At 33.9% G+C, this 22993-nt stretch overlaps 1 protein-coding gene across 2 annotated transcripts in view; it reads left to right on the top strand.

The window, feature by feature from the left end:
* Positions 1 to 22993, top strand: part of LOC130899319 (insulin-like growth factor 2 mRNA-binding protein 1) — a 121016-nt gene that overhangs the window by 10743 nt on the left and 87280 nt on the right. For both annotated transcript variants that reach the window (XM_057809183.1, XM_057809184.1), the window contains exon 3: positions 19720 to 19773. In XM_057809183.1, the coding sequence (XP_057665166.1) occupies positions 19720 to 19773 (54 nt within the window). The remainder of the gene's footprint in view (positions 1 to 19719; positions 19774 to 22993) is intronic.

Genomic DNA, 22993 nt, shown 5'->3' on the forward strand with positions numbered 1-22993 from the left:
GGTTATACAAAATGTTGTACGAGAATTCTAAAATCGCCTCCCTCGGTTAAAAATTGTCAAAATTTTACATCCTAAAAATTAATTTTCTCAGTTATGCTTGCACTAAATTTAAAAAAAAAAACTTTATATTGCTGAATAGAGGACTAAAATACCTTTCCAACTAGGTGCCACATGACCCCTTTTCTTATTTGAAATTTTGGAGTGGGTGCTTATAATTCAGAGGGAGTGCTGAAGGGGAATGATATTTTCATACTTTAAATTGTCAATTTAGGAATAAAATTCGACCATTTTTCATGACACGAAACTATTTGAAGAAACTCCTTTTTTGTGAGAATATTTTTAGAATTATTACATTTCCTAATTGAAAACTGGAAAGTTTCCTGATGTTGAAGACAGTGTATTCTTGGTTCCTCCAAGCATACAACGATCTCAAGAGAAGTTCTCAAAGACAAAACCAGATTCTTCTAAGGTAAAATAATGGGGAAAGATGATTTTCAAGCCAGTGAAGGATGGCTTGAAAAATTCAAAAAGCATTTTAGAATTTGTATGACGGACGAAAAACTCTCTTGTGATACCGCAGCGGTCGACTCATAAAAAGATAAGTTTGAGAAGATCGTCTATGAACTAGGCCTAAAAAGACATTTGTCCATCGTGCTGAAACAAATGCTCCGGGACGAAAACTGACAAAAGACAGGATAACATTTATGCCATGTTCGAATGCATAAATTGAATCTCTTGGTGATTGGAAAGGGGAAAAATCCCAGGCCATTAAAAAATGTTGATCTACCTGTTGATTATAAAAATCAAAGTATGATGCAAGCTGTTTTTAAGGACTGGTTTTATGGAATATTTGTGTCATCAGTAAAAAAATTTGTAAAGAAAATGAAATTGTCACAGAAGGACTTGCTTATTTTGGATAATTGCCCTGGTCACCAAGAAGAATCCGAGTAGAAATGTTCAGGTATACAAGTGATGTTCTTGCCCCCTAACGTAACTCCTCTTTTACAAACAATGGATCAGCATGTAATCCAAGCAGTAAAAATTCGAGACAAAAAAGCTTTGCTGTACAAGATTTTGTCAAAGGAAGATAGTGTCCTGAATTAATTGAAAGAAACGAATTTGAGAGATGTGGCTTTTTCACTGTTAAATGCTTAGGAAAATTTACACGAAAAAGTCCTTGTTTGTTCATGGAGCAACTTATAGCCGGATATGACACTGTTAGAGCAATGCAAAAAAAAGAGATAGAAACAATGATGCTCAAGATGTAGAATGGGAAGTAACTTTAACTACAGATGATGTGAGCCTGTGGCTAGCCAGTGAGAAAGAAGAAAACGGCCAGTTTATGACAAACAGTGAAATCATCGCAGATGTCTTGAGTAGGGAAAAAGAAGAAGAAGCTGGTAATAATCGAGGTGAAGCGTACGCTGTTCATGTAGGTAGTCATGATGCTGCAATAGGTGCCTTTGTACTTCGATAAAATGGGCAAATCAAAATGATATTTCCGCAAATGATATTCTTGTTTTAAAGAGGCTTCAAGAGAATGTGTTAGAAGTGTCATTTCAAGCCAAGAAGCAAAAGAAAATTGACAGTTTCTTTATTCCAATGGAATAGTCCACCAAAACTGTAAGTCTTGGTATGTTTGCGTTTCTGTTTACAATAGGCAGAGCCTAAGACGATTATTTTTAAAACATCATTTTTAAAAAAGACAATTAAACGCTTTTTGTCTGTAATATGTACTTTCCACCTAAAACTCGACTTCTTTTGTACTTTTTGTGAATTTTTACTATGATTTTTCAGTAATCCGGCACAACCCTAGTCTGATATCTGTCGGTTCAACGAGACTCTACTATACTTGTTATTTTAACTTTTCATTTAAATTTACACACCCTATAAAAGTAGCCATCATGACAGTGCATTTCGCAAGTTGAGTCCTTGAATATGAAGAGCTGACAACCGGAATCCGCTTACATAATTATAATTATTTTCTTTTTATTCAATGTAATTGTAAAATAAAGTCATTGTGTGAACTTCGTTTTTAAAAACAACTTCACTTCACTGGCGCAGTCAGTAGGATTTTCTGGATAATTTCACGAGTTTCAAGTGTTAAGTACTACAAAATGGTGGAAGTGTTTTCAAGAAAACCAAAACTTTCATTCGCAACATCTGCATTATACAAAATGAACGAATTCTAATATAATACACCCTATATACATTTTTATTGTATGTGGGAGCATATTTGAATTTGGACTATTCAGGTTATTAGGTTATTCCCAATTGCAGACTCTGTAATAGTAATAAAAACGAGATATTTTTTTTCTGTTGGATCATTTATAAATATATAAATTAGTCCTCGACCGCCGATTTAATAATGAACGACTTGTGTTCCATTAGAATATTTTTAAATATGATTCAACCATTCGTACACCAAACTACCTACTAACAACTATAATAGCTACATCCATCAGTTGTTTCGAGAGGACAGTTATCACCTGCCGCAGATGCCCTAAAACTAAGCAAACGCTTTTCTTGCTCATTTTGCAACAGTCTTATGATTATTACCAGGACCGAAACGAGAGATATTTATAATGTTTATACAAATTCGAAACTCACCCCCCAATTTGGGTCTAGTTGTTACACCGTCAGGGCATGATATAACTTTGGCGGAAACTTTTTTAAACCTTGTATAAAAAACACTGAAACTTTGTCTGTAAATAACAACTTTTAGTAAATTTTTTATACTTCTATAATTATTTTGATACACCTTTAGCAAACTAAAATACTAATACCACTACCAAATACTAATATTAAATTAATCTTCATCAGAATTGCGATTAATGCAAATGTATGAGTGAAAATTTCCAGTTATACATTTGACAAACTGCATTTTCAACATTCTACCCAATCTTATGTTTAGCTGTGCTGTAACTTTCGTTACACACTAAACAAAACATTTCATCAGAATCTGAATTGCAGACAAACATTTTTTTCTTCAACTTATCTTTTCCTTCTTCACTAATTTTCGAGGACTTTTCTTTATCTGTTCCTTTACCTTTGCCTTTTCCTTTATTTTTGTTAGATTTTTTTGGTCTTGGCTAGTTTTTTTCATATTCTTTTTTCATTGAGCCTTTTTCAGGTCTGTCGATTAACTCGGCGGTTTGCGTTTACGACGACTATAGATAGATTGTTTTCCAGTTTCTGCCGTGGGAAAGGATTTTATTTTTGAACGTGAAAAATTCTTGTACATTCTTCATTACCGTTTCTTTCAAATACAATTTGCTCAGCTTCCAGAAATGCTTGGGATCTTAGTCATACTGGAAGATAAATTTTGTGCCGATCAAGCGCTGACCACATTTTCCTTTCATATTTTTCTTATATCCTTATTCCTTCAACACCTCTTCAATTCTTACCACATCTGCTAATCGCCCTTCTTCTAAAACATCCCCAACACCGAACTTCTGTTTTACAGTCGGGATTACACATATATCTAAAATCCGTTCTACCTTTGACCTGTGCACAAAAACTCTTCAATTAGACCCAAAAGCCTCAAACTATGACTCATCACTCTATAAACCTCTCTCCCACTCTTCACACGTCCAATTTTTGTTTAATTCATCCCATTAATTTTAATTTGATGTCTTTTCTAAATCTCCTTTTCACTATAGAAGTACTCAAAAGCAGATCCCTAGATCCATCGATCTGAGTTGCTAGCTCTGAGCCCGTGAATTGTCGATCACGTTTACTGATCAATACAATACGTTTATCTTCACCGGTTGTGGTTTTTCGAGACCGTTCTGAACGTTTTCTATCGCCAAAGCTTCTGGAGAAGACTATGAAGCTTGCGATTAATACACGACTAAGAAAAAGTAAGTGAATATTATCCAGATGGTGCTCAGTCTTACGGAATGACTTGTATTTGCTACGCTCAAAGACCGAAAACGTCCAGTGGCAGTTTAAACAGCCACAACGCTTTCTGTGCGCCTTGCGTTTGCCAAAACGCGTTGTGACTGTTTTGATATAGCCAGAACTCGAATGAAATTATTTTAGATTTAGAAGACGTCAGATCACTTAAAATAATGCTGCTTATTAATAATTATTTGGTAACAAAATAATACAACACTCATCATTTGAATAAATGTTTGATGACAACGTTTTTGTATATGTTTTATATCCATATGGTCAATAGTCATTTATTAACAGTCGTTGTAGAAAAGTATATTACTAAAATCAATCTTTGCTGCATATCCATCTATTAGTTTTTGCATATGGAATTGTTGTGGCCTTTTGAATTGCATTGAACTTTATGTTTGCCGCAGTTAGGTTAGGTTATGTTATTAGTATTAGTATTACCAGCATTATATAACGTGAACTGACGTCTTCTAAATTTGAAATAATTTCATTGGGGTTCTGCCTATATCAGAACAGCCACAACGCGTTCTGTCAAACGCAAGGCACACAGAACGCGTTGTGGCTGTTTTAAACAGCCACTGGCCGTTTTCGGTCTTAGAGCGTAACATATAGTTCCTGCTTCTAAGTGGTTATATGAAGACGGATGTTCGGCATATTTATCTACTCTAAAAAATGGTTAAGAAAATCTATGCCCTTAGCGATCATAAAATTAAACTACTTGAAATAACTGTACTAAAGTAAAGTAAAGATTTCTGAATTGAACAAGGAATATTTTGCATGAAAGGTTACATATAAAAAATCTATCTTCAAGTTGGGTGACGCGATTGCTTAATGCAGATCAAAAGCTGGCTTACATTTAAAAAATAAACGAAATGCTTGAAGCGAAATCCGAGTTAACTGATTCACTGATAAAGTGTAGCTTTTTTTGTTCATACTTTGTTTTATTAATGTTAACGATATATGAATATTGGCAAAATATGTTGATCCACGTGATTTGAATTGTTATAATATTTATGGCACTATTTTGTATTTTTTAGATTTATTTTATCTTAACCATCAAGATAAATGATCAGATTATACCGACTCTGACCATTAAAGGATTGAAATTGTAGTTGTATCAATGTTTTATTGTATTTGTTTTTTGCCTCATTCTCATCTGGCAGCTGTTTTAGTAAACCTAATGGCCCGAAGTAAATAACTGTAATAATTAAAAGTAACATTTATACTTGCATTAAAATGGGATTTTCAGTCGGCAGTTTATTGTTTACTTATATAAAAACAAATAAAAAAAATTACACATGTCCCAAGGTTTATACTGAGACGTGGTATACGGCATAAAATAACCGCAAAAAATGAATAAAAAAAATTGTTGATTGAGGAAAATTCATTCAAATTAACTTTCATAACCTTGTTAATAATAAAAAATTATTTTTTAACTGCCGTACGACTTTCGAGTGCGTAAAACTTTACTTCACGTACTAGTGCTTAAAGAAACATGCAGTAGTACGTAAAGAAAGTTATTATTAATGTCTCCGTAGCGTAGTGGTTAGAATACAAGGCTCATATACGTGAAGTCCCAGGTTCAAGTCGCGCTCATTTCGCTTTTTAGTTTTCTACCTATTTAGTAATAATTATTTTTTAGGGGGAATTTATGCATGCCGACCAGAAGAGTTAACAAAATTAATAACTGCATAAAGTGCATCCTTAATATTAGTTTTGTTAATAATTGAATTCGTCTGTTGTTTTGTTAATTTGTTCCAATTTTGATTAAAATAGGGGCGTTATAGTTTGTACCATTAAACTTCTGTATTTTAATGAAATTTCCGGTAGTACAAAAAATATTGTATGCAATTAGTGTCGTAAGGCCTATTTTTCGACTTGCCACGTTCGTCGAGAAAAAGTTACTTCACACACTTGTTTTATAAATAACTATTTAGAATTGAATGAATCACTTGTTTGAGAAATACCTCATGTCCCTTTTTTGCGATTTTATCTTGCCCTCATAGAAACTGGGTGATTCGATAATATTTTGCTATTGGAGGGGTCATTTCTAACTTCGAGTGACCGCGGCTTTGGTGTAATCAAACGAAAAATTGAAGCAATAACAGGATTTACACTGTAAAATAGTTTTCTGAGCTTTGTAGGACAAGTTCCTGGTGGAAATAGTGGAAAAAGTAAAGAATTTTTTATCATGGTGTGGTTGGGTTCAATGAACAAATTTTTGACTTGAAAAAACCGGAAACTGGTCTGTGTAATTATGAGTGTTGGTGTAGTGGTTGTGTACAGTGTATTCAGTATGAATATCACCAACGGTTCCAGAAATTCCAACTTAGTAGAGCTCGAACGACCACTCACTCAATCAAGATGTTTTGAAAAATGTCTCAATTTGAGTTTTGCGCTGTTTTTCACTAAAGAAAGATTAACACCAACACAAATCAAAAACAGAATGGAAGCTGTTTACGTTCACTTGTGTGTCCATATTTTCAATAATTGAAAATTGGTCTAAGCTGTTTGGATGTTATTTCGACTTGCTACGACCGCATTGTTATAAATATTTTTTGAAAAATGTAGTTTTAGTCCCCTTTTTAATAGGATGATTTGATTTCACCTTATTTTTTCTCTTTTTTTTCAAAAGCCTGATTTCTTGTCTCTGTTTTCAAGTTATCTTTCTCCAGTTTCTCTTAAAAATTTCTATATTTGCATTTTTTCTTGTGGAAGATGTGAGAGCAGAGGAAAGCTTTCCTGTTTGCTTTTTACGCATCCTTTCTGGAGTTTTTGGCCAAAAAAGAATTAGTTTATTGATGTAATCAAATCTGCCTTTTGTACATCGTTGGTATTCACTGATTCATCTACAAATTTTTTAATTAGTGAATTTGTAGTGCTTGTAATCACACATCACACATCGTTTCCTAGCAATGATGATTTTTTTCCAATTTCTTTGTAAATCTGATGTAAGAAAATTCTTGCTCTAAATTTGGAATGAATCTAGAATTTTATTCGTCAATGATATCAGATAAATCTTCAAATGAATCGTTTATTTCAGACACCAATTAACTGCACTTTTTTAAATTTTCGGAAATGTGGTTATGGATAGTAACATAAATGGTCAGCTTTGATGGCATTTCCGCTGCGTTGTTTTATTTTGAACTAATTGACTTGCAACTCTATCACGAGAAACACCGTTGCCCTTAACATTGTACTGAAAAGAAATGTTTCTTGTTTTTGAAGCTTGATTTTGACTGTTAATTTTTACGCTCTACGCTCAATTTCTTTAGCCTCAATCAAAGTTTGCAAACACACACACAAACTACAATCGATAAACTGCATTTCCGTAAGCATTTACAAATAATCTCATCAGGAATACATTTTTGTAAAACAACGTTACCTTTATAATTCTTCACCTTTCACTCTGGATGTTCGTATAACATTTCTTTTATATTTTTGTTCATTGACAATACCTCGTTTCCTTTTAGGCTGAGGTTCATCCTCAGAACTTCCACTATCCATTTCGTAAAGAAAACGATAATAAAACACAATATAAAACTATGAAACTATGAACACAACAGTATATTACGTCTATGACCTCTAAACAGCAACTAACTGTTTAATGGCGTGAACAAACACATAAAAACAGTGATGCAAGCGATAATAACCAGTGTTACCACGAGACGAAACTAAAATTTACTGCAGAAACACGTCAAGTGACGCCGGTTGACGGGTTTCTGCACTAAACTCAATATACCTTGTTAGACGGCCCCTAGACCCTACAATAACACTGTACAATATATTTTATTGTACAATAAGATTGAAAGGCACAGACAGAATCCAAACGATCAATTAAATTGCACAATGAACGAACTGCTGCGCAATGTTTTCGTGTTTAGTCGAAGAATAGTGTTGATCCCGTGTGCACTGTGCGTAAAGCAACATGTTCGAACAAGATATAGCTGCTGCTTTAGTTGTGTTGCTTGAGGCTAAACGTAAACGAACACATCGGTGGTCGAAAGATTGGTACAAGAAAAGGCAGAAATACACTCACGAAAATCTTTTAAAAGATTTGATGATATATGAGGAAGAAGACTTCAAAAATTTTGTACGACTAAACTTGGAACAGTTTCCAAATCTACTAGAATTGGTCATGCTATTGAGAAAAAAATACAATCATGAGGGGAAGCAATACCACCTTTTCAACGGTATCTAGTGACTGGAAATACTCTGGAAGGTTTGAAGTTTCATAGTGCTATTTCCCAACAAAGTCTTTCTTTAATAATTATGGAAACCTGTGATGCAATTATACATGTTTTGAAGGAATTAATCAAGGTAAATAAATACTATAATCTTTTCATTTACTTATTAAATTGTATATATTGAGATAATGAATGTTCGTTTGCCAGTGAGTGAACAGCAACATTTTCATGTTGAATATTGTTCATGTTCTGGTGATTATCTTGTTGGAAGTACATGTTCTCTTAGTTATTTGGCAGCTGCACAGGTGTAATTTCGGAATTTTGCTCTTGTGAATAGTTTATAAAATACCAAGGCGATGGTGTGCTGCTGTAATTTGTTAGAGTTGGCGTGGATCTGGTATATGTCGGAGATGGAGTTACCGTAACTGTTGGAGTATTTATATTTACCGAATTACGGTGTAAAAGTCCTAATTATCCTTCCATGATAATGGCAGCAATAGCATTTTTAGCAAAGATTTATTGCATCGGTTTTATTTTCTTGAAAGTTGGAGCACAAGACAAAGTCCAGGTTTGATATTCATCTGGTTTCTCTTTAAGACGATTAGCTGCCAATTGCAAAAGTCTCATCATCAAGTTTTCACTTTCAATTCTTGTGTTTAGTCTTCGGAGCTGCATAGGATGTAGATGGTATTTTTTCTACTTCAACAGTTGTCGTATCCTCCTAAAAAAGATAAATAATTTGTTTTCATTTCATTTTCAGTTACCGCATTCAGCTGAGGAATGGGAACATCTTGCCAAAGATTTTGAGAGCCAGTGAAATGCCCCTAATCGGTGCTATAGATGGCAAACACGTGAAAATAAAGGAATCTCCTGGTTCTGAATCATACTATTATAACTCCAAAAAAAAAACATGCAGTGTTGTATTGATGGCGGTTGTAATTGCAAACTACGAGTTCATTATGCACTGATGCATTGAAGTTCCCGAAAACTGCCACACTTTTTGTTGGGGATGAAGCTTTTCCAATTTAATGAAACCATATAGCCAAACTGGATTAACAAAAGAGAAAAAAATATGCAATTATCAAATATCGCGAGCTAGAAAGATGGTTGAAGGTGTTTTTGGTATACTAGCTACTCGTTTTGGAGTATTTCAAAGAGCATTTCCTTTTGATACCATAAAAGTAAGGAATATTGTTTTGACTTGTTATCTACAAAATTTTTTGAGAAAATCCTGTTCATATTTTTCTCCAGCATTCATGTTTCGTGAAGATAACGAATCAGGAATAATACACCAACCATCTCAGGAAGTATTCCAGTTGAGACCATGCAGGTGCAAGGTGCAGTTCCTTGGCAAGAGAAAATGGTCTAGTAAAACATACAATTTTGTAGTTATTTAAATAAAATAAATTAAAATTTACCTGTGTGTAATTATTGTCCAAACTAGAACGTTCACTCTATCCTCTAACCTGTTTAAATAAAATTCTTTCCTTTTTACGAGTATCCTACCGGCACGCCTTTGGTAAACTATTTTCAGTGTTTAAGAATGGATAACAATGGGCTAAACCCACATGCCAAACTATGAAAGTGGCTTAAATATTCGTTGGGTCACTCTGTGGTCCCTTTGTATACCTAATGAGGTTTTATTACTCTATAACTTTCTGAAATAAACTGTAGATCCGGATTTCATTGACTGGAGATGTTTCTTAAGCTCCTTTCGGAAGTTAGTTCTCAAAGAATTGAATTTTTTCTTCACATCATCTTTGCTTGCCCGTGGAAACATCTCTTTGTATTTAGACAACAATGTTTCGTATGCGCGGTCATGATATTTGTTATTCTTATTCCAGAAAGATGGTAATTCTCTGTACATTGGATACATTCGACGATAAACAATCTTTTCTTAACTTTTTCATTCTCTTTTTCCGCCATTATGCACGTGCGCGTGTACTCCTCGACTAGACGAAGAACAGACTAAAAAATATTGCTCAATACTGACCCTACACAATGCAATTGAAAAATTTGGTGCAATAAAAATTAAACTCACTCAAACTTTTGTTCAATCATTGTGCAATCTTCAATATTAACCCAAAATTCGTAATATTGCGCAATAAAATTGATTGTCTTGGGGCCGCCTTAGAAAAAACCTATTTCAGGACATTGCAGATAACGAGTTTCTGCATAAAACTGTGTATTTACTTAAAATTTCTTGAATATGTAATAATCAACCCGGACGCAACTGGTGTAGACTTTTACAGGTCCGATTGACCGCGGGAATCAACTACCTGACCAAGATGGAAGAAAATTTGACCTCGTCCGAATAACCATTGAAATAATTCTACCTGTAAATATCCAACCTATAATTCAGTATCATCTATTATTTGACTGGATAAGAATACAGGGTGTTACTAAATTCATGCGACAAAATGCAGAAGATGATTGCTCGAAGAAGAAATTAAGATGCGTCTTTTCTATGACAAAATTTCCGTAACCCCGAATTATCCCCCTTAAAAAACGTTACTAAAATTTCAGTAATGCAAGAAAATTTGCGTGCACACACACAATGAGATCTTAGTTATCACCTTGAATCCATGGAGAACACCACTACGAAAAATGACAACGGAAATAGCGATATTTCTAAAAATACTGTTAAAAATAAAATCAAAGAATTATATGTATAAAAAACAGACCAGATTACACATAAAGGTATGCTAGGCGATGACAACAATGTTAATAAATCTTCAAATATCCTGTGGTGCAAGTTTTCGTTGTCATTTGGTTCTGTGCCCATTATTATTTCTTATAACAAATATTTGTACGTATATTTTTCCCATTATTTCAATCGCTCTAAGACCTTTTGTTTTCTCAATACATAGCGCTTGTGTGAAGGCCAGCAACACCCTATATTGATACTCAATATTATACATCGCCTGATCTAATCTGATCCGGATAACCAGAGTTGATCTGCTAATGTATCAACCTAAGTAAGAACAATCTACGAATACTAACAGGAGTTCTATCGGGGTACTGTCGCCTTAACAAAACACCTGAAGACCCTAGACCTAGCAGATAATGCGGCGTGCAGATTTTGTTGCACAGAGGATGAAACCTCTATTCACAATCTCTCGAAATGTGAAACACTAAGGAACTCCAGAGCATTACACCTGAGAGCGCTAGAAATAGAAGACGATGATCTCTGACAATTAAAGCCATTCCAGACTTTTGAAAAGGAGTGGGATTGATGGATCAGCTGTAAACACTCGGTTCGCCAGTATCGCAGCAAGAAAGGGGGGACACAATAGATCCTTTGGGTCGCATTGTACCCAAATCCCTACATACGTACAATTTGATCCGGACTAGTGCATTCAATGGGCTAATTTTTTTGTGTTTCTAATGGAATTACGGCTAAGAAATCAATGAAAATGTTTCAGAAGTGTATTGGAGAGCAAAAGTAACAAATAACATCGAGTAAAAGTCTCAATAGAGATGCTTAACAACGATACATTAGGGAAATCTGCAGTATCATATGTAGTCGAGTGCAGACTGCAGTTAAAGCACCTACAAACGCTACTGCAAACTAAAAATCCATTATCTCATATTGCAAGATATATGTATGACTTTTAGATACCATGTAGTTATTTGAAGTAAAACCATTGCAGAAGAGGATAGTTGCAACGAGCTTTGGGAATCATACTCTTAGTAAGAAAATATCTACACGATGGAGCCGCCGCAGCTTGCTCGCTTAATGAATCTGTGATCGCGTGATTTTACATTTCAGTTTTCAGATTTTTTCTCATAAAGTTTATTGTCATTTACCTCGAAAATTTGAAAGCTGAAATGCGCGAAGAAAGACGCAGAGTTTTTTTTTTTTTAATTTTTAGATAAAATAAATTTTGACACATAATGAACAACCTCAGAATAAACAACAGTACATCTCAGATAATCGAATGATATCAAGAAGAGAATTTTTATCAAAATAAATCGATCGAAATAAAATTTAACCATTGAATATCGACACGATGTTACAGACCCCTGTTTATAAGAAACAAGAAAAAAAGAAAAGGTTCCAAAACACCTGCTCTCTGGTCACGTGCCCGGTAATGCAACCTCGTTTGATCACATCTCCATAATAAAAAAAGTACTCAATGGATTTCGTTGTCGTTAAATCTGTTTGAATGTGCGCTTGCTTTTTATACAGGGTGTTTAATACGTAGGTTTATTGTTATAGACAGTAGACGGTAATGAAAAATTTAATATCGCAGAGGCATAACTCAAATAGCCGGATATAACGATTAGCATAATACGTTAGGGATTTGGAGGACGCGACGTTGTAATGGCCTAAGTACGTGGGCATTAGAACTTCATAGACGATTAATTTTTGATGGCCAAAATTAATGTGGACTTCCCATGCCGCTGGTTTAAAAAAGAATGATGATTATGAACATATGGAACATGTTTAGCATTAATAAATTTAATATTTGTTTACCATAAAATTTAATAAAAAAAATATTTCAATGAATTGTGTACAAAAGTCATGTGTAAACGTCCAGTCCTTATATTAAGTGAGAGATTGATTCTGCGACAATACAGATTAGGTACAACAGGTTGCAACACTATGGCTGATCAGTGCAAGAGTTAAGGCTCCTTGAATGATGCAATACAACGTGTAATGCAATGCAAGGCGCAATATTTCTTGATAAAAAGCATGCGCACATGAAGTTCGGCTGATTGTTTCATACAAGATCTTGCATTTGCAACATCATCGGTTCGTTGCCGTTTTTATTACGTGCAAGCTGCAATTCTATGGAGAAAGCTACTTACTTTTGGCTTAAAAACCAACCTATCCATCAGGTTCCAAAACCAAGGTAGTAGTAGATAGAATTATTGACAGTGATCCACTGACCACTTTTTCATTTCGTTACTCACTTACTTAGTTTTGTTATCAATGTTAAACCGGTCACAAAATAATGAATCAAATTTTAGGTATTTGTTTAACTCACTTTTGAAATTTTCATTAGTGGCAGCCCTGATGCAATGACAAGAGTCACGCGACGTGCAATATTCATCTATACAATATTTTCACCTTGCAAGAAGTACAATGCAATTTCTTGCACCATGTCAAGCGGCATTATTTCAAGACCAAGACTGACTATGCAAATCTCTTGCAGTATAGCGGTTTTTTTTGTGATTTTTAACTGTATTCGATTTTTATTAAACTTTTTCTAAGAATGATTGAAACTTACTTACTAAATTTATTTATTCTCTAATTATCATCCACTGAACTATGCACTAAACTAATTATTATCCACCAAACTATGCACTAAGACTTATTACTAGATACTAATCATAGATACTAGTTATTAACATACTAATTTATTTAAACACACTGTTTACTTCACTATTCCGATGTGTTCTAAATGATTATCAAATTATTTACTGACTTAGTTGCTGCTGCACCTATTTATACAAAACGGATTCTAGAGTGTAAATAAATAAAAAGGCCTTCTTAGAAATTGATTCTATGAAAAAGGCTATAAAATACTACGTCCGTACACTTGAAAAAATTCAACAACACTTTTATCAATTTTTATTTTGTAATAGTAATATTAAAAGTACAACTGAGAGCATTATTCATTTGAAGTGAAGAAGAAGATACATTACTGTTGGTACTTGAATTGGCAACATCTAACGAGTTCAAAAAAATAACATAGTCTATTATAGACCAATACAACTATAGACTATAGTTGTATTGGTACTTATTGGATTGTTGTAGGATCGTAAACATTTATAATGTTGTTTGAATTGGAACTAGTTGTTTCCGGAATCCTTTTTGTATTTTATTGAGTCGTCTACGCAACCTTCAGCAACTGTGTTGGATTTCCACCCACCATTGTTTCTCAGTTGAATTATATCACCACCGGAATCCTCTAATAGAGACGCCGAAGAGCGTCGAAATGTATGCCCATTGTGGTTTTTTGAATTAGGTAAATTCAAATATGTTTCGATAAGTGAGGGAATTTTTGAAAAGGTATTGATACCTACAACTTGGTTTTTGCATTTTCCATTCCTATACCGCAAAAAGAAATGATCTGTTTTGGCATTTGTGGGTAGTTGGTTTTTATATTCTTTATAAATGATTACAAAGTTTATTCTATTGCCAGATATCTAACAAATAACAGTAAATCGACGTTGATCTTAAGTTGCTGTATCAATTATTGTGATAATTGAAACATTTCCGGTATTATTGATATCGTTACACTTCATTTTATATAATTCCTCCCTCCGCAGAGCTCCTGCGATTCCGAATATTGAAGCAACCTGAAAAATGTTACAAATAATATCTAAGCTTACATAAAAATGTTTTGCTGTCATACCTTATGCATGAGATAATGATCATCTGGAGCTTGTAACAGAAACTTATGAATTTATTCACGGGCAAATGTTTTAGATTTTTTGGGTCTATAACCAATTGATTTATTTATCAAATATGCAGTTTCGAGTATTTACTGATGTCTACGTCGTTATTTACCATTAGGGTGTCTTCCAGTTTTGAATAAGTCGACCAAAGTGTTGAAGACTTCAACATTTTGGATTTAGTTTTAAAGTAAGCTAGTAACACTCTTTCTGTGAAGCTGTTTATGCCTTTTTTAGTACGCCACTCCATGAAAGAATTATATTCCTTTAAATACTGTTCCCTGGATTTCTCATGGAGAAGGTTCATAGTCGCTGTAGTTGCCGATTCAACATCTTCTGGTGTGCAGTTTAAATTAAATTAAATTAAAATATTTTCATTTTAAATATGTCTAAACACCTATAAAAATTTATCGAAACATCGAACTTAGATAATTTAACATTCTTTGACGTGATTACCGTCAATACAGGGGTGTAATTGTTGACGTTACATCGAAAATGTTTTTGAATTAATTAATGTTTCAATCTGATATGTATACGAGCATTAAAAATTAAAATGAAAACTACTTTTTATGATAATGTATAAAGATAATGCGTGTATCCTTTAAATTCATTAAGAGGATATGAGATAATACAATCTGACTTTGTGATCTCACAGTTTATTTACATAAGGAAAATAAGGACGGAGATACCAACAGAATTATTCAATACCCTTAAGCTACAAGTTATGTTTTGTTTTCCTTTTTAAAAAATTTGTTCAGGTTCATTATAACGAATATCCGTGACGACATTTTTGATTCACCTGTTTAAAATTAAGGGGTATAATATAAATATTTTTTCGAATAAAATACGCTGCTCTACTTAAGACGAAAATGTATGACAATATTGCTTTCCAATCGATATTTATATTGAGTTAGGTATAGCTATTGAATAACAGAATTGGTAGTGTTACAGAAAATGTGTCGTCAAAGCCAGCAAACTGCAATTGTTACGGTGAAATCTAATTTTCCGATTACAGCTACTATAAACAAATCAGTATAGCCGTATCCTACCTATAATTGAGATTCCAAGTTCAAATCAGAGTTATTTCGACAAACTAATACTAAAATTATGAGTATTAGATTATTCAATTCAAAATGATGATTAACCCATAACAAATTCATTGTTTGATTTCTCCCTTATAGCACGTGATGTATAAATATTTTTAAATTGATAAAGATTTCTTTAAATAGGAGAAAAGTTACTCCCATTATTAATAATTCAGTCAAGTCAATTTCTGTTAAATTACCGGATTGTTGATAAATAGAATTCTCTCAAATTTTCGTTTTAAAATAAGGTTTAAATAAAAAAAACACAATAAAAAAATTCTCTCTATTGTTTATCATTATACCTATTATCATATCAAACCTCCCTAGAAATTGATTCTATAAAAATGGGCATAATATTCTATAAAAATGTATGAAGAAATTATTTTTTACGTACAATTATTTAAATATCACATAATTTCGTTAATACGAAGTTTGTTACTTAAGTTTTGAGATATGGCAACACTGATATGAATAAGTCAAATAGTTTGACATTTTCATTGGTGAACGTATTCAGAACGTGTTGTCATACGAATGCTATGAGATACGTGATACGAGAGCGATCATTTTCTAAAATTTTCGACGTGGATTAAACTAACAACAGGGTGTCGATTAATTCGCTTCGACTTTTGGTGGTGAAACACCATTTCGAGCCACAGTATTTCGCTGCTTTTCCGACAAAATCGTGGTTGCACTTCGCTACAGGTTCAATTTCATGAATGTCGTCCAAAATCGGTTGTGGTGCCAAAAAACATCGTTGCTTTGAGTAAACTGATAATGCAGATACCGTGAGATGGAGGCATACTTGGGCATTAGTTCCACTAGCATACATTCAATATCGCATGAACATTTAGCTGTCAAAATAGATCATGGATCTGTGCATATGAACCCAAAACTAAACAACAATCAACTGTATGGGTTTTTCAAGACGAGCCAAATCCAACAAAATTTGTTCGCGCAAAAAGCACTTCCAAGCAGAAGGTCTCCCGTATTTTCGGAATCACTGCCACCGTTCCATTAGAACAACGTAGAACGGTGAATTCTGAATGGTACAACTCCATTTATTTGCCAGAAGTATTCGACAAAATGAGGGAATCCAATCGCAGAATACGAATTAATCTACACCACGACAATAGGAGCTCTCACACAGCAGTCCAAACAAAATCGTCGGTCAAAACAACAAATTATGATGATTTCTTCTTATCTCCGCAAATATAAAAAAAAATTGTGAGGTCAACGCTTTTCTTCACCTGAAGAAACATAGATGCATTCAAATCACATATTTTGAAGTTACTTTAATTGGAATGGAAAATGGAACAATATTTTGAAAAGCAATAAAGCGATAAACAATTAAAAATATTTGTTTTTATTTGTCTATCTCAAAACTTTAGTAACAACTCTCGCAACTCCGATTTCAACTGATGATCAAATAACTTGTGTTGGACTATAAAATAAAACAAGTAAATAATATAAATAGAGCCTTATAATAGTTTTGAGCTTGTTACCCGTTATTCGTTCTCATATTGTAAAGTAACCTTTTATTATTGTTTTCTTGAAATTGTCAGATGTTTGAGACGGCTAATTTAGGTAGAGGCATGCACGAGACCTTTTCCCTAAATTGTTTCCTGAGAAATATCCTTTTCGGGTTCCCTGAATGGTTTACGCGATGGATGAGAAGTTGCCTCAGATGATTACCGACCGGCTCATTTTTCCACCTCAAAAACTAATGATTTAGGTTAATTATTCGTACCGCAAGTTTAAACCAAGTTCAATATAACAATTTTAACATGCAGAAACAGTGTACCAACTAATTGTTTGTCATTCTCATGTTTGAAGAAACGTGCAAAGCAAAAATATTTGGAACTGATCATTAAATGCTATTGAAAAGGCACACAAAAATTGGTTTGAAGAGTCAGGCGTCTGAAGGAGCTGACAAAAGAAGATTTTCTGCACTGTCATCTGGAAGCGACACCTCTTGTATACATAATATATATAATAATATTGTCAACGATATTAATATCATTTTTACCTTCCTTTTATTAGTTGATTTAAAAGATTTGGAACAAATTGTAAATTGTTTTATTATTTTATTTGATACGATTTCATTTGTTCAAATACTCTTTTACTGTACTGTACTCATGTTGTATCGGAATTGAAAACACTGAATGGTTACGTTGCATGAAGAAAAGTTACACAATTTGTGGTAGTTTATAGAGAATATCTCCTAAAAATCGACAGAAAACGTTAGAAAATACGAAATTCAGCCTGCAATTTGGCCGACTACTTCTGAGAATTCGTTAAGGACTTCACCGTTCAACAACTAAACATATGTGTGGCATTGACCACCGGCTGACTATGCATTTTGGATGTAAAATACTTCTTGGGAATTAAATGGGCGTCCAGTATTTCTAATCTAGTTGCGCTAAAATTCGAGTTATACCATTTCGAAATTTCACTTTTACTTTTTAAAACTGTTTTCTCTAAGACGGAAAATCTTTGTTTCGAAACATATTAATATAAGTAAAATGCCAGATCTCTGAATTTCTACATAGCGAACCTAAAAATGTTTAGCTCAAGTCTTTGAAAATTCTAATGAAACGCGCCAAACCGTACTCAGATTTTAAACAAAAAACTACTAAGAAAATAATCCTTCACTTTGCAGAAAACAAATGGTGTTGACTTTCGTATATTATTCCTTAAGAGAATGATCCCAGAAATACCTGATCCAACAAGAATTTTGGAAAAAAATATTTTTATTTTTCAACGTAATCTCCATTTAGCTCCATACACTTCTCCCAGCGATGTTCAATAAGCTCGAAACCCTCAAATTAGCCATTAACTACCGTTATTACTTCTTCATTGTTGAGAAATCTTTGACCACCGAGTCATTTTTTTAAGACAGAAAATGATCCGAAGGGGCTAAATATGGTCATTGCAATAAGGGATGTTTGAGCTGGTGCATTGTCTTAATGAAACAACACTTTCTTCTTAGCCAAATGCGACCGTTTTTTATTTATTGATTTCTTGCAACAAGTTCGCTTAATACTCGCCGTTGATAGTTCATCCTTTTTCGAGATAGTCTTTGCCTTCTTTGGAACCGGTTCTCTCTTTCCAGTCCTTTGTTTTGATTGTTCTTTTGTTTCAGGTGTGAAGTGATGGACCCACGATTATTTTGTCATTAGATACTTTACCTCATTCTTTTTGTAACAATAAGGCCACCATTTCGTAAACGCCAATACATCTTCGTTCTTAACCATTTCCAATTAGAAATATCTTCTTTTTTTACTTGAATTTAGTATTATTTCAGCACATTGTTTTGGCAAATATGAATTATCTACTTTAATCACAAGTCACAAGCATCGAAAGAATGCCCTCCATGGTTATGAAACGGCGTAAAAATTTGGCATTTTTTCTGTGAAACATTGCCATACACGATGGAAACATCTTTACGACGCTGTTTTTGTTCCATTGTGGGCAAACGCGGCTCAAATCTTGCGCAGAACTTCCTCGATTCAGTTAATATGTAATATACCGCACGTGGAATTTCTGGAGTCGTGCGATGCTGGTCTTCGCAGGTCGTACGGCCTCGTTCAAACTCTGCTACCCAATATTTTACTGTTGATAACGAAGGAGCAGTCTTACCCAGAGTAGAATCTAGTTCAGCTTTTATATTGATTGGGCCAAGGCCTTTCAAATAAAAGTATTGTATCACATAACGATGACCAATTTTTTCCACGTTTACAAATTCACTGAAAACGTTCACTATTGATGGCTGCCAAACAAATACTAAACAAAGTGGCGTCTTCAAACTTGTATAGATTGTGTCCTTTCTAAGAAAGTGGTATTTTTCAAGCAATTACCCTCATCTACTAAGTCAGGCTAAGTAGTTCTGGGACCATTCCCGTATTTTAAGTTATTTGGACTAAATCGTCAGTTTTTTGATAAAATATTCATTTCTAAATTGTGAATACCTCCTTGAAATAATGATTGTTGTAATTGCTGCTCACAAAAAGGAATGGAACTTCAGATTCTAAATAAATATTAGTTGGAAAGTAATCGACACAAAAGTTGAGAAAATCATATCTGTTATGATTATTGGTAATTATATGATAATAATTTTTTGTCTGTTTCTCTAGATCACTTGGTGGACATCCTGACACCCCTCCAATGCAGGTTGGCAACGGTTGGATGTAAGTATATGTTTCACTGTTATTATGTTTTTCATTATTGACAAATTTCATCTTGTGAAAACAATATATTTCGTAATACGAAACACAATCTTTTTAAAAACTAAACATTTTAATATTAAGGGTGTTATCAAATTTACAGGATCTATCATGTTTGCCGTTAATAAAAGCAAATTTAGAACAGTAGAATTAACACAACACTCAATAAGTCGTTAAGTCGTGTGACTAAAGAAAAAAAATCGATTTTATTAATCAATGTAATATCCTTCAAGAACAATACAATCATTCCAACGCTTCTCTAACCGGTCTGAGCCGTGCTTGAAGAAGTATTTGTCTTTTGCCTCAAAATAGGCATCAATTTTAGCAATTGCTTCTTCATTTGAGCTGAATTTTTTACCGGCGAGAATTTTTTGAGATCAACGCATAGCTAATAGTCACTGGTAGCCAGATCTGGATTATACGGCGGATGAGGACGCAGTTCGAGATGTAATTCGTTCAATTTAACCATGGTTCCCATCGACTTGTGAATCGTTGCATTGTCTTGGTGACATATGACGCCGTTTTCCTTGATTTTTGTAAACATGGCCAAACACTGTTCTGGATCATCAACATGTTGTTGTTTTTGATCGACTGTGAGTAAGCGCTTCACCCAGTTTGAAAAAAGCTTTCTCATGGTCAAAAGTTCATGCATAATTGTGAACACATTGCCTTCTGATATCTTTACGGCCTCAGCTATATCACGCAATTACAATTTACGATTAGATATAACAAATTTGTTGATATTTTGATATTTTCTGACCTCAATTGGACGACCAGAACGTTCACCATCATCGGTATCTATATGTTTAATGTTTAAATTCAGCAAACCAATAAAAAATGGTTCTTTTGCATGGAGCAGAGTTCAAATACTACGCTGAACCACATGACAGGGGGAGGAGGAGAAAAAAGCAAAGGTACGTAGTTTTTTAAGATGAAATTTTGTCAAAGAAAATGATTTTATCAGACACAAAAATGCTAATTTTTTAAAAGAATCATGAATTGTTTAAAAAATAATGAAATGTTAATATTTTCTTGTTAACTATGTAATATAAAACGTAAAATGTTGTTAAACAAAACCGCGTATCGTCGGGCAGGGGGAGAGGTATTCCAAAAGGACTATAATATGACCACGTGGTTTATGGACGCCCCCTTATAGGGAAGATATTTGTCGTATGGCCTTTATAAAAATGTGTTTTCTACGCCTTATCTATCTTTTACCGGTTTCTAGCGATAAAAGCGGTTGCTTATGGTTAGAGTGAAAAAATGGAAAACAGCGTTCAAGTGCCAAAACATTAACTTTATTTCAAGCTTTCCATAAGCTAACACAGTTAATTAGTCCTCGTCTTTATAGAAAAAAAAAATATGATCTTCGATTTTGACATGACATTACATGAGCTGATTTGACTTTAATCAGTAATTCGATTTGTGTTACTTTAGTAGTGGCCCGTTATTATTGTTACGAACAATCTCGCGAAATAGATCCATAGACCGGCCCTGTCTATCTACAATGGAATTTTATAATTCGACGAATCCGCGCAGCGAGTTTAATCAGTTTTTACTTTTTATTATATTATTACAGTTTATCTTTTAAATAATTTCTAAGAGAGTCTATTTATTTAGTTTTTGTGTTCCTTTTTGAGAAGAATTCTATTTGTGGTATACGAATAAGTTCATAAACTGTCTAGCGACAATCGATGGAATGGCGACACTCTGGTTCTCCAAGATCTAAGAAGTTTCGTGTCCAAAAATCTACTCGAAAAGTTCTTGCTTCAGTTTTTTGGCATTGCCATGGAGTAATCATGATTGATTTTTTGGATAAGGGTAGAACAATAACTGGAGATTACTATTCGACATTACTGACCACTCTACGGGAAAAAATTAAAGAGGAAAGACGCGGAAAGCTATCCAAAGGTGTTTTGTTTTTGCAGGACAAAGGCCCCTGCACACAAATCTCATGTTACCATGCAAAAAACTCCCTATTCACCAGATTTGGCTTCGTCCGACTATCTTCTCTTTCCTCAACTGAAAATAAGTTCAAAAGGTCGTAAATTTTCTTCCAACGAGGAGGTAATAAAAGCTGTGGAGGTCGGGTTTGCAGAGCAAGAAGAAACTTTTTTTTAAAAGGTCTAGAGACGTTGCTGGTTCGCTGAAATGAATGTATCCAATTAAGAGGAGAATATGTTGAGTAGTAAAATATTTTGACATATTTGAAATTTTATTTGGTTCTATAGTAGGCTAAGAATTTTTCAATATATCCTTGTATTAGTAACCACCGCAAATAAATTCCTTAATGATGAAGATGTTTACAAGCAACAAGTAGTAATAAGAATTATCGACATAATATTCTTATGTGACAGATTAAACTGTCGAAGTGCATTTACGGAGAAATGTCATCGTCCTTGGAGACGGTGTGACGAGGGCGAGGCTGTATGATATCGATCGTATAAGGATCCCTCGGCCCTTCTGAGCCTTTTCCCCGCTCGCCTAGAAACTAATAAACCCCCGCGTTGCCAAAAATGGAGAACCGTTCTTTAACCGATCGCTTTGCTCTATTTATCGTTAAGGAAAAAGTATTTTTGGCAAACATTCATTAATTTCTCGAATAGAAATATACTTTCATTTTCCTTTAAGTTTATGTTATATTTAGAATAGTTCAAAAAGGAAATAACACGTTTTATTTCTATAAATAGATAATTGGGCGTTGCCATCATCTCCATAGGATATTAATTTTGTTATTTTTCCACTAATCGTATGCGTGTGTGGGTATGTAATGTATTTTCTGAAATAAATGCACTGTTACTCGTAAAACGAAACAATACAAACCGACAATATTTTTACAAAATAATCTAATAACCAGAATCGTTCAGTATTTCCGATAATATCGTATACAGTGAGCGAATAAATTATGGAACAGAATGATTATTTTGTAAGCGCAAAGAGTCGATACAGTTTCAAAATACTCATGTTTTAATTCATATTCAGTAGGAGTAACGTCACTAGCAGCGGTGGATTTATCAGCAGGTTGTGTAGGCTGTAGCCTAGGGCGGTAGATTTCAAGGGGCGGCAAATTCTGTTCTTCCATAATAGATGTGACGCCTGTTCCTTCTTTGTTATCTTCCCGTATCCTGGCTCTAGAGTGTCTACTCCGTGTTGCATTGGAGATTTATCCTTTGCTATTTTTACC

This window comes from Diorhabda carinulata, chromosome 11 (genome assembly GCF_026250575.1).
Source record: "Diorhabda carinulata isolate Delta chromosome 11, icDioCari1.1, whole genome shotgun sequence".
Classification (NCBI taxonomy): Eukaryota; Metazoa; Arthropoda; class Insecta; order Coleoptera; family Chrysomelidae; genus Diorhabda; species Diorhabda carinulata.